At 46.0% G+C, this 17,883-nt stretch overlaps 1 protein-coding gene across 2 annotated transcripts in view; it reads left to right on the top strand.

Annotated features, from left to right (window-relative positions):
* The window catches only part of ASAP1 (ArfGAP with SH3 domain, ankyrin repeat and PH domain 1), a 335,803-nt gene that overhangs the window by 278,226 nt on the left and 39,694 nt on the right, over positions 1 to 17,883 (top strand). For both annotated transcript variants that reach the window (XM_052651849.1, XM_052651850.1), the window contains exons 14-18: positions 6,744 to 6,831; positions 8,938 to 8,986; positions 12,418 to 12,581; positions 14,170 to 14,303; positions 16,332 to 16,423. In XM_052651849.1, the coding sequence (XP_052507809.1) occupies positions 6,744 to 6,831; positions 8,938 to 8,986; positions 12,418 to 12,581; positions 14,170 to 14,303; positions 16,332 to 16,423 (527 nt within the window). The remainder of the gene's footprint in view (positions 1 to 6,743; positions 6,832 to 8,937; positions 8,987 to 12,417; positions 12,582 to 14,169; positions 14,304 to 16,331; positions 16,424 to 17,883) is intronic.

The raw sequence follows: 17,883 nt of genomic DNA on the forward strand, positions 1-17,883 counted from the left end.
ATGTGTTAACATCTCATATTTAATCTCACTTATTGGAATTCCTTTGTACTGCTGTTTCTTCCTGGAGGGACTTGATGAAGCTCATCTGGAGCACCTGACCTCTCATAGGAATTTCATTTCTTCCTGTTAGAAGTGGACAACACTTCTGGCACCTCCAGGCATCACACTAGAGCAAGACTTTGATTCTCTCTCCCTATCCTTGGGCTCTTTAGACCCACAGACGTTTCCCAGGGAATCTTGTTCTCCATCTTGTCCAGAGCCTGGAAGACAACATTCAGCTTCAGGACTTTAACAGATGCTCTGAAAGCCCGCTCACAGCAGGCTGCTCCCCATCTTGCAGTGTGTTCAATAACCTGGTTTCTGTGATTGACCTCTGTTGAGGCTAACCTGGACTCTGCCCAGTTCCACATCTTTGTCCAAGTTGTCACTGCAAGAAGAGACTATTTTCCCCTCTGCCACGAGATTAGATGCAGCACTGTGAATTATAAAAGGACAAATCCTGGAGTTGATTAGACCTGGGCTCCAGCTCCTGAAACAAGCTGTAGGACCTTGGATAAGTTACTCAAGCCTTTGGAGCCTCCTTTTTCTCTGATGTCAAATTTGTATAATTTGCTTATTAAGATATCTTATTCCCTTCTAGCTTCCCAAGTGACTCAGCGGTAAAGAATGCACCTGCAAATGCAGGAGATAAGGTTTAGGTGCTCAATAAATGAAAACCGCTACCTTGCCCCCAAAGAAACCAAAATACTTTGCAAAAGCCAGAAGTTTTAATGTACTAAATTTTGGGAGATAAGATCTCTCTTCAGTGGTAGATGTTCAGTGCATGCCTAACTTCTAATCCAGGAGTTGTGTGGTTGTTGATGGTGTACCAAACATAGGTGTCCCTCTAAGGCATGGTAGGTGTCTAAATAAATATTGAACGAAAAATTGAAATGAGTGTAAGGATCTAAACAGCTGTGTTAGCAAGCATTCGCCTAGGAAATGAAGAGCGCTTTATTATTTTATTTTTATCTCTTTCTACCCAGCAGCCTGAGCCTGGCTGGGTCAGCCTTGTTTTCCAAGTAATTAATAATGTTCACTTGTTTGCGCAGCGAGCAATCCAGCTGAATGATGGGGGTAAATAATTTCATTTCTGGATACTAATTCCAGTAGCAGCTGTTTTCTGCTAGCAGAAATAGCCTGCACTAACGACTTCACACTTCCAGCGAAAACACTTCACCACAGTGCATGCCGAGCTGTGGTGGACAAATGTGTGGTGTTTGTTTTCTTTCAGGAAATGCAGAAACGTTCATCAGAATCGAGTCATTCTGTTTCTACACACATTTGTGATGACTTTCCTAGCTGAAGGGCATCTTCTGTTTAGGGTGGCAGAGCCTTTTTGTCAGAGGGGTGATGTCTTCACTTCTGTGCAGGGAACGTGTCAAGAGCTTACCGAGTGGAAACATGTTCAGAGTCCTGCGAGTAGCTTTGCCATGTGTGCGTGTGTATGTGTGCATGTGCGTGTATGCAAACACACATGCAAAAATGAACACTAACGTGAATACTGTTAACTGGAAAAAGCAGTTTGCAAAACAATATATACAGATGGAACCAACCCATGTTTTTCTAAAAACAGACATTTCACACACACGCATATCTTGTTAAAATCAGGTATTAGCCATGAGTGTCCCTGGGTGTAAGTAAGTAGGATTAACAAGTAATGTTCAGTTTCTGCTTTGCACTATCTCTGTCTCCTAGTGTTTCTTCCAGAAATATGCGTTCTTTTAAGGAACAGTAAAACCTGTAAAAGGACAGGCCTCAAAGATTTTCAGGGAACAGAGCTGGAACAGTCTTCATTTTTGAAAGACATCATAACGATGTTGGGGTGGGGGCACTTGGAGCTTTTTAAACTTGCTGTTCAGCAGAGCCTACAAGGGTGCAGACCCCCCCCCCCCCGCCCCCTCCCCCTCCCCCTCCCCCTCCACCTCCACCCATCAAATGCGGAGCTTGGGAGAGCCACCTGCTACATAGAAGTATCTTTGGGAATAATTGAAACGACTTTTTTCAGCAGTATCTTGAGTCCCCAGCGGTCAGCGCCACAACCATCGCTTTGATTCAGGCCCTGTCATCGCTCACCAGTCTTTCTCGACTCCTTCCCCAGCCATCTCCCTGAATGTCGGTGGGCTGGTCGGTTCTGGGAGGGGGTCCAATCAGTGTAACTGCCGCGCTCCCGGGAAGGGGCGCGAGTCCTCCGCGCCAGCCGCAGTGCCCTCCGTGTTAACTACTTCATCATCTTTTGCCTTGTCCCTCTCACTCCCAGGGGTCTGCACCCACGCCTCCTCGCCTCGGTCCTCGCCCAGGGACGAGGCCGCCCTTGGAACCTTGAGGAAGTCCCGATGCCCTCCTGAGCTCAGGCTCCGGGCACCAGGCGTATCCTCGGTCCTTGGTCGGGTCTGTTTCCTGTATCTTATGGGTGGCACAGACCGCCTGCCCTTCGTATGTGCTTAGATGGACTTGAGGCTTCTGCAGTATTTTGTCAAACGCATTAAGTAAAGAGGTGTTTCAAATAGGCTTCTAAAATTTCTGTTTGCATCAATTATAGAAGCTAAATGACCTGAGAAGATACCAGAATAGAAGTTCATATTTGGCACCATTGCTCTGTTTATTTCTAGCCCTTACTCTTCTCAGAGGAGGTGTTCTCGTGGGTTGCGGCTTTGGGCTTCCCCCTGGGCGGATTGGGGTCACGTGGCTGGTTCCGTGGCTCTCCTTCCCGTGGAAGCGGAAGGGATGAACGCCAGACTCTGTGCTGCTTGTCTACCGGGAGATTTTAGGGACGCCAGTTAAGCTCTCTGTGCCTGTTTCTTCATCTTAGTAAAAGAAACTAAAAATAGTCCCCTCGCAGGTCGGTACATGAGATAGGTATGCGTAAGGCTGAGAAATGCGTTCATTCATTTGGTAAATATATATTGAGTACTTGCTGCAGGCCAGACATAATTTAGTGAACAAATCAGAAAGATGTTTGCTCTTTGTGGGAAGAAAGACAAGCGGTAAAGGGGAGTGAGAAGAGCCTGGAAGGCAGTACAACGGAGTGTGAAGGAGTAGGAAGTCCAGGGAGGGAGGTCAGGACAGGACCACCCCTCCCTCCGGGGACTTGCTGGACTTGCTGGCTGAAGGGGCTGAAGGGAGCGAGCCCAGAGGTGTAGGGGGGAGGCCAGTGCCACTCGCCGCCAGCAGGGGGAGCCGCAGGCCAAGTGGCAGGAACCGAAATCAGAAGGAGCCTGAAGGTGGTCCGTGGGGGTCCTGACCCAGACTGGGGCTTTTATTCCAAGCATGGTAGGAATCATCAATGGTGAGGACTCAATAAATAAACATTTTCTTTGTGTTCTTTCCTTTTTTTTTTTTTTTTTGCTTTCCTGTAACATGATGGACGTGAGTTTGAGTGAACTCCCGGAGTTGGTGATGGACAGGGAGGCCTGGCGTGCTGCAGTTCATGGGGTCGCAAAGAGTCGGACATGACTGAGCGACTGAACTGAACATAAACAGTATGAAAGCATTTCCTAAACTGTTCATCAACGATGTAGCCCAGGGCAGGTCATTTAGTCTGTGATTTTAGTCTGCTGAACTGGCAGGAGAGATTATACCTTCCCTAATCACTATAGTTGTCAGTTCAGTTCAGTTCAGTTCAGTCCAGTCGCTCAGTCGTGTCCAACTCTTTGCAACCCCATGAACTGCAGCACACCAGGCCTCCCTGTCCATCACCAACTCCCGAAGTTCACTCTGAGTTGCGTCCATCGAGTCAATGATGCCATCCAGCCATCTCATCCTCGGTCGTCCCCTTCTCCTCCTGCCCCCAATCCCTCCCAGCATCAGAGTCTCTTCCAATGAGTCAGCTCTTCGCATGAGGTGGCCAAAGTACTGGAGTTTCAGCTTTAGCATCAGTCCTTCCAAAGAACACCCAGGACTGATCTCCTTCAGAATGGACTGGTTGGATCTCCTTGCAGTCCAAGGGACTCTCAAGAGTCTTCTCGAACACCACAGTTCAAAAGCATCAATTCTTTGGCGCTCAGCCTTCTTCACAGTCCAACTCTCACATCCATACATGACCACTGGGAAAATCATAGCCTTGACTAGATGGACCTTTGTTGGCAAAGTAATGTCTCTGCTTTTTAATATGCTGTCTAGGTTGGTCATAGCTTTCCTTCCAAGCTGTACATTAGTGCTGAAGGTCTAGAAAGGACTTTGAAATTTGAGGAAGTTACACAAACCTGGAGTTCCAGTGATGACTGTCGTGATTCCAAGCCTTCTGGTCCCTTGGTCCATAGACTCTGGTTCAGCGTCTCACTCCACTTCCTGGTGTTCCTGGGCTCATGACTGGTCACATCCAAAAAATTGTGTCCTCTGCTCTCCAGAGTCGCCTTTGGAGTGGTAGGCTGTTTGTCCCACTAGCATTTAGAGGAAGAACGCTGTGCAGGCATGACCTGTCTGCCAGGTGAAGTTCATGTCGACATGGCAGCTGTCAGTTCAGCAGACTGGACAGGCTTCCACGGGAATGAGGATCACGTGTCATCTTGTCATTCAAGTTGTGGGTCGGTCATGGAATGATGTAAACTGCACGAAGCCCTCGTCCTCAGAAGCTTCCAGATAACATACTTCGAGGTAGCCCATGCTTTGAATGAAAGAATGGTGCTGTTTAATTTTCCAGAATCAGTTGACACTTAACTATGTTTTCCTTTTTAAAAATTTTGTCTGTGTTGCTTCATTGTGTCTGCTGGTGAGGTGGTTCATAAACAGTAGAGTCACGAAGATTTAGGAAGGAAAAAGAAACCCAGTTAACCCTCTGCCACATTCAAAAATGAATGGTGTCTCAAAAATTCTTAAGGTCTTTGAAGAGCTTTCTCTACTTAGGTTAAGAAACTTGCAACCCCTTATTAAGCATGATCAGTGTAAACCTGGAAAGTTCTTCCTCGTGTCTGGCTCAGACCTGCTACAATTGGAGGGCCTTTCTCCTCCGTCTGTACAAATGGAAAACAGCTGCCCAGCCTTCCCCAGTGACAACCCTTCACGTCGGCAGACGGTTAAGTCACGCCCCAGCCTCTTTGCTCCAACTAAAAGATGCCTTTAAACCCACCTCAAAGTCCCCGTTTTCCACTCCTTTAATCATCCCTTGATCTTCCCTAAGCTTTTCTGTATCCTCTTTCAGAATGTGGATGCCACATTGGAACGTGGTAGTCTGCAGTCTCACCATTAACTGGGCTCACTACCTTTTCAGCCTGTCAGATGTCTTTGTCATTCATACAGGAAATCCAGCGATCTTATCAACACGCAAAAGGATGAGGACTAGCAATTCCTTTTACAGTGGACCCAGCCAAAGTTTGTGGTTGTAGCTGCCGGTTTTGGAGACTTGAGGCCTTTAGCAACCCAAACCCTAGGTCTGTTCTAAGAAAAAATTGCAGACCCACAACCTCCTTGCCTCCCTATTTTGGGTTTGGCAGTCAGTCTGTAGTACAGGACACTGTTTCTTCTTAGGCAAAACCATCCTGTACAGGACTTGACTTCTGGTTTCTATGCCTAAGTCACATGTACATGCAAAGAACATTAAATCCCTGGATTGTCTTCTCACTTCCTGCCCACAGAGAGCTTGTTTTGGAACAGATAACTCAGGACATAGGGTATCTAATATCCTTTCTGTGTCTGATATCCTTGAAACCACAGGGGAAGATCTCAGAAGTTGTTGAAACGGAAATTAAGTGTCTGGTAGCCATCATTGAGAATGAGAGGCACAGTGTACGTCTGAAGTGTTCTTGATCATAATACGCCACCGAGGGGCCCCCTTTCTACTTCCTCCCCCTCTGTTTTCCCTAAAAACTCAAGTTGGTTGGGTGGTCGTGCTCCTGGCATGGAGGTTGTCAGCATGATGACCTTCAGCTGGGGTGGGCTTGCAGGCCTGACTTTCGTAGGCTTCTGTTGAAGCACAGCCAGGCCTGGGCACTCAGGCCTTTCACCCCTTGGTCGGCTCCTTCCAGAAACTGGCATTCATCATTGACCAGAGTGTGACCGTGGGCAGACGCGGGCAGGAGGGCCGGAAGGAGCTCTGAGCAGAGTGATCATGTGGCGAGACTCTCTTAAGGCAAAGCCTACATTAGCATGACTGTCTAGACGCTACAGAGTCTGTGTGAATTATTAATACATGCGTGACCAAGAGACTGGCTGTGAAGTGATAGGAAATCGTTATATTTTCCTCTCTCCAGATTTTGGAGTTGGTTAAGCAATGTCTCACAGGTGGTAACTGTTCTTGTACTTTTGGGGAGAAGTAACATGAATTTTGTGTGGCAGCTAAAATTTGTGGCTCCCTGGGACATGGTATTTGCAGTGACTGGTTACTGGGGTCATTTTGAGTGGATAAAGAAACTACACTCAGCTGTGTTTCACAGTAAGTGATTAAAGTGTCAACTCTTTGCGCTTGTATACGTGTAGATTCCAGAAAGTCACAGTTCCGTGGGTTATACCCACTGGTCATTGAAAGTGAGATGAATTATCTTGGTTCCATCCTCATTAACAACTGGGACACTTATGCACAGTTAAAAGACATTGAGTGGGCCGCCTAACTTTTTTTTTCCCCTCTTGTTTAATGAGATTAAGTATTCCAGTAGGGTGAATTAGACCTTATCGAATGTATGATGAACCCACCCACCTGGCCCACGGGGCACTGGGCCGGCGGGTGGCAGTCTGTTACATTTAACTTCTCTGTTTTCTCTCGTGTCCAGTCCAACAGGCAACCAGCCAAGCTGAACCTTCTCACCTGCCAGGTGAAGCCGAATGCCGAGGACAAGAAGTCTTTTGACCTGATATCACGTGAGTCCTTTTTCTGCCGGGTCGGTTACTGTGGATCCTGCCACCTGCCCATTCTTCGGGTCGGAAGCCACGTGTTTCCCAAGCAGGGCTCCTTGAGAGGAGGTGTATGCTGCACACACTGCTCTAGGAAGAGCCTGGGTCTCTCTACACGGAACTCACCTGTGGCAGGAAGGCATAAGCGACCTGCAGTGGAGGAGAATCTAGATTTGTACAGTAAACCAGGCCAGTTCTTGACCATGAGCTTTATCCCCTGGGAGGGATTTCCCTGAGCACGTTCCCATTGTGCTCCTATGTCTGCTGAATCGGTCTTTGATGTGATGCCCAGACATAGGTATCTTTTAAGAAGTCGCTGGATGACTCTGATGTATACCTATGGTTAAGTGCAGATGGGGGACTTCCCTGGTGGTCCAGTGGGTAAGACTCTGCACTTCCAAATCACGGGGTGCAGGTTCATTCCCTCATCAGGGAACTAAGATCCCACATGCTATGCAACGTGGTCAAAAAATAAAATTTCAGTTAAAAAAAAGAAAACAGAAGCATGGACATGGTCTTGACAGTGAGGCGTGCCGCTATCTCTGCCCAGCTCCAAAGTTTTACCCCTGCAGAATCAAGCTCTGAAAGGAGAAGTCATTTCCCTGCTGCCAAGAGCTGCCTTCTGACGTCCTAAATCAGTGACACTGCGCTCTGTCCTCCATGGGTCGGGCGTGCTTTTGGCCCATCCACCCCCTCAGCTGATAGCCTGTGTCCTCATAGTCTTTGGAGTGAAAGGAGATTGTTTCCCTCTAGGCTGGCTCCCTGTGCTTTCATGGGTGCCACGGGCACTTTAGTACTTCGGCCACCGGATGCAAAGAGCCAACTCATTGGAAAAGACCCCGATGCTGGGAAAGACCGAGGGCAGGAGAAGGGGGCAGCAGAGGATGCGATGGTTGGATGACATCACCGACTCAATGGACATGAGTTTGCGTAAACTCCCGGAAATAGTGGAGGACAGGGAAGCCTGGCATGCTGCAGTCCACGGGGTTGCAAAGAGTCAGACACAACTTAGTGACTCCAACCACAATATGTGCCGGGTGCTTTATGTCCATGATGGGTAATCCTCTCAAAAGCCTTGTCATTTTCCTATTTCACAGAAGGAAAAACTGAGACTCAGGAGGGTCCAGCGACTTAACATAAAGTCTCAGCAGTAAAGCCGAGATTCAGCCGGGGTGCTTGGGTTCCAGTATCTGTGTTGTGTCCTTGGGCACACGCACGACCTCTCTTGCAGGGGGCAGGGGGTTCCTGGCAGAGCAGTCACAGAGTGAGTGACTGCCTAGAAAGTGAAGTTGTAAGACAGTGGTAGTTGGACTTCAGTGTATGGAAGCATCCCAGTAAATCCCACATTCTTAGGAAGAGTTTCCTTCATGCACACCTGCCCACACTGCCCAGGTCCAGCTACCCCCTCCTTATGTGGGTCACACGTTGGAGGATGACCCTCCAGCAGGGCTTGAACCCTCCCTTCCTGAAGTCTGATTTAACCAGAGAGCAACCTCGGGCAGGACTTGTCTGATCATCAGGGCTGCCCTGTGAGTTATGAATTCTTATGAAAAGAAATTCTTTAAAAAGAAAAACCAGTGGAAGGCAAATTGGAAAAGGAAAGTGAAATATTAATACTGTGGCACCTAGCACTCTGATTTCTAAGATCTACTTGAGGGACTTCCCCACAAGTCCAGTGGTTAAGACTCCACCTGTCCAATGCAGGGGGCTCGGGTTTGATCCCAGGTAGGGAAACTAAGATCCCACGTGCCGGGTGGCGCGGCCCAAAAAAAAAAAATGATCTGCTTGACCAGGTGGGACCCCTCCCCCTTCCCACTTGTTTTTCAAAAGAAATGCGTAGGCACTGGCGTGGTGTTTGCAGTTATCTTCTTGTATTCCTGTTTCTCTTCAGAAAAGCACTATTGACAAAGTGAATCGTGTAACTGCTAAAACAAAAGGGTGCAAAAATAATAACAGAATCCTACTTTCAATGTGTTCTCCTCAGGAGCTTTTAAAATCTATATTAATACGTGAAGCATTCTGCTTTCTAAGATTTTGCTTTTTTTTCTCTCTCTCTCTTTTTTTGTATTTCAGATAACAGGACGTATCACTTTCAAGCTGAAGATGAGCAGGATTACGTAGCGTAAGTAGTTTTGAAATCATGGCATAAGGCCTTAAACTGAAAAAAGCGCCTCTCTCTTCTGTATAGTATACTTAAAAGTGTTCTTGTTATTACTAAGAACCAGTCCTGGTGGGTTTCCCCTGCTTAGCTGTCCACCCGGGGCTTTCCCATGGGTCTCTTCTTTAGTCTGGGGAGCTCAGTCAACTCAGGTGCCCCCGTCAAGGTTCTGCTCAAGCCTCGCTGCCCGGGGGGTTTTGCTCCCTCCCCACAGGCCTCTTCACACCCCTCTGGGTCCCCTGGCTCAGTCTGAGCCCTCTGGAGACCTGGAGCTTCTGAGGACAAGGACTGCGCCTTCTTCATTTCTAATCCCACCATCTGCGCTTGGGAGGGCTTTACTCAGCGCTGGAGTAATTCACGTTTGGGGGAGTGGCTCCCTTTGGGATTCTCTCTGGGTACCGGCGGTGGTGATGGGAGACTTGATTTTGATGGAGGAGATTCTGGCATCCTTCAAGGAGAGATGTTCATTTTTCTCCAAGTCACACGGAGGAAGTTTCACTGCCTCATTGAGCTGTTGTCTCATGTGAAAGCATCCAGTGAATTAACAGAGAAGTCCTTTCTCGGCTGAATGTTTGAGGTCCGGCAAACTCGGTTTCTAGTCCACAGTCTGCCTGATAGTGGCTTTTGGATCTTGGAAAGGTCATCCCACGGCTTTCTTGTCCGTGAGAGGGTTACAGGCCTCGCTTGCAGAATTTTGAGACTTGAGATGAAGTGTGTGGTGGTGGTGGTGGTTTGGTCGCTAAGTTGTGTCCGACTCATTGTGACCCCATGAACTGTAGCCCACCAGGCTCCTCTGTCCATGGGATTTCCCAGGCAAGAATACCGGAGTGGGTTGCCATTTCCTAAAGCCTCTCATACAGTGCCAATTTTTTTTTTTCACTCCTATAAACTCAGAGTGGCTTTTAAAGTATTAAAACACAGTTATGCACTATTTTATTTCTTAAAACTTTTTTATGTATTTACTTTAAAACAATTTTAAATGTTTTTAAAGAATTTTCAGAAATAGTTGCTTTGATTCTCAACCCTTTTGAAATGTAGCTTTTCTACCATATTTGCATTATTCTTCCAAAAAATGAATTGTCCTTTAAATGTATATTTTTGGATCATCATAACAAACTTTTTTATTTAGTTAATTTGTCATGAATTGTCAAGTAAAGAGAACATGGCATAACAGGAGGAACTCTGAAAAAAGGGGGTCAGCAGAGCTGTTTTCTCATCCCAGTCTGACATCAGTCCCATTATAGGGCTCTGGGGCAAGTCACTGAATCTCTCTAGGCCTCTGTCTCTTTAAAGCATTGTAAACCCTAACTCAGAGGCTTATTTGGAGGATTATATTTCAAAAATTATAAGTACTTGGCACATAGTAGATACTGGAAATATCAGATAGCCAAAATATCAGAATGCCTAAGGAAAGCAGTATAGAGACTGCAGTCAAGTGAAAACTCCGGCATCATCAACATGACTGCTAATGAATGCACAGTGACCTGCCCTGTGGAACCCAGATCCTTACAGAGTTTAACAGAAGAATTTCTAGTCTCTAACTTTAGACTACATGATAGAAAAAGTATTTTTTAACTTACACGGTAGTAATTACCTACCCCGTCCCTGGACTGTTGGTTTTATCTGAACAGTTGGGTTTTCTGCATCGCAGAGGAAAAGCTGAGCTACACAATCCTGTTTCTCAGAACATGGTGAGGGTGAGCACCACCTAGAGTCAAAGTTGTGACTCGCAGTTCACCTGCACCAGGTGCTTTGATTTTTAATTCTCACTGCAATGGCACCCCGCTCCAGTACTCTTGCCTGGAGAATCCCATGGACGGAGGAGCCTGGTGGGCTGCAGTCCACGGGGTCGCTAAGAGTCGGGCACGACTGAGCGACTTCACTTTCACTTTTCACTTTCATGCATTGGAGAAGGAAATGGCAACCCACTCCAGTGTTCTTGCCTGGAGAATCCCAGGGACGGGGGAGCCTGGTGGGCTGCCGTCTCTGGGGTTGCACAGAGTCGGACACGACTGAAGTGATTTAGCAGCAGCAGCTGTCTCTGTCACTCATTCCAAACCTCTTGTAGACAGACTTTGTTTCAAGACACAGTTCTGGATCTCTGTGTTCTTTATCAAGAGTGGTTATTAGCTGTCTGTGCAATAGGTGAGAAGTGACTGTAGTTTAGAAATGTCTTTCATTTTCTTCCCCCAAAAAATTAATTTGGCTTTTTTCCCCTCTCATTCCTGAAAGAAACACAACTCCTTATAGATTTGGACAGTTACTGAAAAGTACAGGGTGAAGGCATTCCATCTGTTTTTTTTTTTCCTACAGAAAATCACTTAAGAGACATCCAGTATTCACATTTTGGTGAATTTTTTTTCTAGCCTTTTCCCCACAAAACATATAATTCATGAATACATTTCAATCTGAGATTATTTGAGGGGTTTTTTTTCCTGTTTATTTCACAAAGCATTATATTGCGAGCATTTCCCCCAATGTCATCCAAAAATTAGTTGGAAACTTAAATTTTAGTACTTGAGTAACTAGTCCACTTTGTGGTTATTTCATACTCTGCTAATCAACCTCTGTTGTTGGGTATTCAGGCTGTTTTATGCATAGACTAGTAGTGAAGAGTTGTTTTGTTGGGTCCACATTATGGTCATGCTGTATATATATTTTAATAGCTTGTACTTTTCATTTCATATAACAAACATCAGCATGTTTCCATGTTAATGTACCTTTTTTGTAAGCATGAATTTTCATGGAAAATGAAATATCTCTTCATTTTCATTTGTAAGTGCCCCTGCTGATATGGACTTCCAGAAAACACTGCCTTTTGCTAAGCCCCCTTTCCTGCCTCCTGTTCCCTTCTCACCTGTTCTTTCTCATCCTTTCCCTGGGTTGATCCCATGCCGAGTCCTCTTCCTCCCTTTACTGTGGCTGCATGTAAATACAGATAATCATGGGTTTCCCGGGTGCTGTTAGTGGTGAAGAATCTGCCTGCCAACACAGGAAGTACAAGAGATGCGTCTTCAGTCCCTGGGTTGGGAAGATCCCCTGGAGAAGGAAGTAGCAACACACTCCAGTATTCTTGCCTTGAAAATCCCATGGTCAGAGGAACCTGGTGGGCTACAGTCCCTGGGGTCGCAGAGAGCCGGACATGACTCAGCACAGCACACGTGTGTTCACACAAGCCTCTGGTTACTGATGTTCACCATCTCATCTCACGTTGCGTGCTCTTCTCCTGTGTGTTGTTTTCCAATCTCTGACTCTTTTTTCCAGGTTTAATTTCTTTCATTTTCCTTCCTGTTACTGCTCGAGTTCTAGATGAAGATAACGAGTTTTTTGCAGGGGAAGGAGAACACAGCGGCCAGCCAGGCGCTCACGTCTCCTTCCTCCTGGTCTGGCGGCAGGTGGATCTCGGTGCTGACGAACAGCAAAGAGGAGGCCCTCACCATGGCCTTCCGGGGGGAGCAGAGCGCCGAGGAGAGCAGCCTGGAGGAGCTGACGAAGGCCATCATTGAGGACGTGCAGCGGCTCCCGGGCAACGACATCTGCTGCGACTGCGGCTCGGCAGGTATTCTGGCTAGGGGTGTAAGTGAGCATGTTGTTTGCACACCCAGCACATACTCCCAACCTGAGTGGTTCCCACCTCCGAGTGTGGTCACCTGTGCTGTCCGCTCCATCTGGGACATCCCCCCCGCTCTACCACCTTGTTCTCCCTAAACAGCACCTGCCAAAATACCCCCTGTCCTGCAAGGCCCAGTTAGGTCAGCATTGTGGACCTGGAGTCCGTCACCCTGAGTTCGAATCACCAGCCCGCTCCTCACGTCTGGACCTCCTCCAGACCAGTCCCCAGCTAGTCTGATGTTCAGTTTGCTGAACTGAAAAGTCTGAAAAGTTAGATAATGAACTTCAGCTGCTGCAAGGATGCAATAGAATGGTGTCCCCAAAACTGGCTGGCACATGCTGCCTCTCTTTCCTTCCTTTCTGTTCGGTAAAACGTGCCCAACCTCTGTATCACACGGGTGTCACCTTCCTCCAGATTTCTGTTCTCAGATGGCATCTGTGTTGTTTTCCTATTGACACTGTGTGCGTGCTTAGTCGCTCAGTCATGTCCAACTCTGTGACACTATGAACTGTAGCCCACCAGGCTCCTTGTCCATGGGATCCTCCAGGCAAGAATACTGGAGTGGGTTGCCATGCCCTCCTCCAGGGGATCTTCCTGACCCAGGGATCGAACTCACATCTCTTATGTCTCCTGCATTGGCAGGTGGGTTCTTTAACACTGGCACCACCTGGAAAGCATATTAACATTAGCTAACATGTATCCAGTGCTTACATTATAGTAAGGATTGTGGCAGTTGTTTTGCTGGTCTTTTCTTATTCAGTCTTCACAGGAGGTCTCTGGGCAGGATAACTGATCTTATCCCTATTTCACAGATGACAAAACTGAGGGACTGGAGAACTTTGAGTGACTCCCCTGAGGTCACACATCTGGTAGGGCTCAGAACATCAGCCTGCAAACCCGTTCTTAGGCGTTATGGCTGACTTTTAAAATCGTTTTACTAGTGCAAATGGATTCTTCTATACAACAGTCTGTAAGCCCCTCAGAGGCAGGCCCCAGACTTTCTACTTTCGTGCACATGTGTGACACTGCTTCACACAGTGTCAGGATGGCAGAGGAGCAGTAAATAGAAGCTCGCCGCAGACAGAGAGCCCTGAAGATTTGGGTAACAGAAGTATTCGTTCCGTTGCTCTAGGGCCCTTGGGGGTTGTAGGAGAAGCTATCTTATACCAAGAGGTGCTTGCGAAGAAGCCATAACCAGGATAACAGTTAACCAAGTGTGCAGGTTAACGATGGCTGCAGAACCCAGCCCCTTGTGAGCTGTACTGATAAGTCTTTTATCAGGGTGTTTCATAGGCCCCACATTTTCACAAAAACCAGGCACTGAATTTTGTTTTCAGCTCAGTATTGAGGAGTTATTTTTCAAATTTGTCTTAAAGAAGATTTGCTCTCTGACAAGCTGTTAGTTTTAAAAATAGCTGCTACCTTCCATCTAAATCTTTCCCTCATAAATTTTAAAAATTTTACTACTGTTGCAGCTTCCTCTGTAATTGGCACACTAAAATTAGATATCATGTCTTTAAAATCCTTTCCACAGAACCCACCTGGCTGTCCACCAACTTGGGTATCTTGACCTGTATAGAATGTTCTGGCATCCATAGAGAAATGGGGGTTCATATTTCTCGCATCCAGTCTTTGGAACTAGACAAATTAGGAACTTCTGAACTCTTGGTAAGTAGCAACCTGTCATGAATACATTTAATACATTGCTTTGGGGTGTTTCGGTTTCTGCTGAGTACAAAGAATTCTAATTCCTGAGTTCAGTGAGTTTGCATAGATATTTAAAACGTAAATTTTGAGGTATGTAACACTGACTGTTTCTGTTTCCTGAAGAACTGGCGAATCATACATATCTATAATTAGCTTGACAGAAACCAGCTCTTTTCTTCTGGGATAGCCTATTTCAAAGTTGCTTTTTCTTTTTTTTTTTTCTTTTAAAATTAGTGTTTATATGATTCACTATCCTAACGATAAAGGGAGTTAGATGTCAGACTCATGTGTTCACTTTATCTAGTGGCTTACATTATTAAAAATAAAGGCTAAAGAGTTCTTCTCTGGTTTTCTTCTGTTTGTAAAAGTACTTGTGAATTAGGAGTGGCCTATTAGCCACTGTCCTAAACCAACCACTCCTTAACCCATAACTTCTTCAGGTAGTCAGAGGAAAAATTGTGTGCAGTTGTGGTGCTTAACTTCATGGTACAGAAAGGACACCCTCATCAGGTCCAAGTTAAATTGGTCCCACAGTTCACCAAATAATAGGGGGGAAAGGCCCATTCAGAGTCTCCTATAATGCCTTTTGGTCATCAGCATCGTCTTGCCTATTTGGAAGCTGGTGCCTATGAGAGAATCTTTATACTAAGGATGTGAGGGTTTGAAGTGAAACAGGGCTTCTTCTCAGACAGAAGAGACTCTTGAGCAGAACGTGAGGGAGCCTGGGGCCCAGAAAACCTAAAGTCTAAGCAGTCAGTAAGCAGCAGTGGTCTCTCTCGTGTTGCATGAGCCCCTTGATTTAGAAGATATGGTACTTATTATACACAGCTCCCTATTCACTTCAGCATTATGGAGAAGAGACTCAGACCCAACACCTGCAACATCCTTTAATATGAAAGTGCTGTCAGTCCCTCTGCTTGAGTTGGGTAAATGAAACTCAGTTTGACAACTCGAAGTAGGAAGAGTCCAAATCCTAAACACTTAAATACGGTAAACCCCAGAGACCTGATCACCTGGATATTTCTTCTCATCGATCCCCAGGTTATCCGAGTGACCAAAGGACCACATTTGTCCTGAAGAACACATTTTCTTGGAAGCGTCGTGAAAAGTTAAAGTGTTAGTTGCTCAGTCATGTCCGCCTCTTTGTGACACCATGGACTGTAGCCCACCAGACTCCTCAGTCCATGGGAATTCTCCAGGCAAGAATACTGGAGTGGTAGCCATTCCTGTCTCCAGGGGATCTTCCTGACCCAGGGATCAAACCTGGATATCTTGCATTGCAGGCAGATTCTTTACCTTATGAGCCACCAGGGAAGCCCAAAAGACTGATTGCATGAATGTTTCTTCGCATCGATCCCTAAATTATCTGAATGACCAAAAGCCCTTCAGGACAGATTTTCTTGGAATGGTCTTAAACCTAGAAGCAATATTTTTCCTGTGGCCTCTTCATTAATTACCTATAGCATCTTAATTTGTACCCCAAACATAAAGGAATCCTACACTCTTCTCTGGCTAATAAGAGTAAATCTGCTTTATTTAAAAATGAGTCATGATGGTAATTGAAAAGTTTTTGCTTTAAGCAATAGCATTTAACCTCGTTCATATGAGATTCAAATATGGAACCTGTTGTTTAATCTCAGACTCTGTGTGTGTGTGTGTGTAGGACCACATCATATTCTAGTCAAACATTTATCACATTGTGTTTGTGAAAATCATTAGTTTTCTTATCCATGGTTCCACCAGTCCATCATCTCCCTTGAGAGAGAACACTGTTGACCCATCTCTGTATTCCAGAACTGCACTCAGAAGCTCACTGTCTGGCACGTAGTATATGCCCAGTAAATTATCTCTTGACCAGATGGATGAATGGTCTGTATTCTGAATCAATTGAGGGAAAATAATATATTCAGAAATCTCAAAAGCAAGTAATAGTAGACTCCTAAACCAGTAGTAATACGTTCACTCTGCTGTGTTTTGTTTATGTTACAGCTGGCCAAGAATGTAGGAAACAATAGTTTTAATGATATTATGGAAGCAAATTTACCCAGTCCCTCACCAAAACCCACCCCTTCAAGTGATATGTAAGTATTTCTAATATCCTGAGTTCTTTGCTGTTCTATAATTGTTCTTCTCCCCATCCCCAAACTTCTTCGTGGCTGTGGCATTCTTCCCCACCAGAGGAAGCCTCATTATGAGGAAAAGGCAGAGCAAAGTACTTCTGAAATTGTTGTTCAGTTGCTTCAATCGTGTCTGACTCTTTGCGACCCCATGGACTGTAGCCTGCCCGGCTCCTTTGTCCATGGGATTCTCCAGGCAAGGGTACTGGAGTGGGTTGCCATTTCCTCCTACAGGGGAATCTTCGCAACCCAGGACTGAACCCACGTCTCCTGCATTGGCAGGCGGGTTCTTTACCTCTGAGCCACCTGGGAAGCCCGTTTCTGGAATGCACCGACTATTTTTGCCATCACCTTTCCCTGAGTAATGGTAGCTGCTCTGTGGAGGATAAATCTTCATAAGGACAATTAATGCTTAATCATCACATATTGTAAATAAGAGACATACTAAAGCAATGCGAGATTCCTATCAGATTGGCAACAATCCAGGTGGTTAACGGCCTGCTCAGCCAGACTGTGGGAAAACAGGCATCTCTGCTTGTGTGTTGTTGGTGGGAGTACAAATGGAACACCAGCCACAAGGGGCAAATTAGACATGTTTATCATAATTACAGATTTATTTACCCTGACTCAGCACCTGCCGTTCTGGGAAGTTGTTCCCGTTCTGTATTAGAGAAAGATTAGGAACAAAGCAGATGTCTACCTAAGAATCCCTTGGACTGCAGGAAGATCAGGTCAGTCCATCCTAAAGGAAATCAACCCTGAATATTCATTGGAAGGGCTGACACTGAAGCTGGAGCTCCAATACTGTGGCCACCTGATGGGAAGAGCTGACTCATTGGAAAAGACCCTGATGCTGGGAAAGACTGAGGGCCGGAGAATGGGGCAACAGAGAATGAGATGGTTGGATGGCATCGCTAACTCAATGGACATGAATTTGAGTAAGCTCCGGGAAATAGTGAAGGACAGGGAAGCCTGGCGTGCTGCAGTCCATGGGGTCACAAACAGTCGGATATGGCCAAACAGCAGACAGACATAGTCTATAGTGTGGCCAAAAAGTGGAACACCTTGTAAATGTAAAAAGGAATAAAGGAGCCTCTCCTGTCCTGTTCCGGGATGATCTCCAGAATGACTGTCAAGTGAAACCATCAGGGTACAGAGCAGCCTTCACAGCATGCTGCCTTTGGAGCAGGGAAGGGTAGAGGGCATGGGAGGAAGTGCGTATAGGCACATCTTAAACCCCAACCCAGAATCACTCTCCAAACTCAGGAACTGAATTTTGGGTACATCTCCCGATTAATCCCTCACTTTTGAACTCTCGCTATTCTATCTGGACTCAGGCACCAAATTGATTTACATATACATTTATTTTAACTTGGGTCTGCTTAAAGAAACACTGGCAAATACCCAGGAAACTAATAAAAGTC

Source organism: Budorcas taxicolor, chromosome 14 (assembly GCF_023091745.1).
Source record: "Budorcas taxicolor isolate Tak-1 chromosome 14, Takin1.1, whole genome shotgun sequence".
NCBI classification, from domain to species: Eukaryota; Metazoa; Chordata; class Mammalia; order Artiodactyla; family Bovidae; genus Budorcas; species Budorcas taxicolor.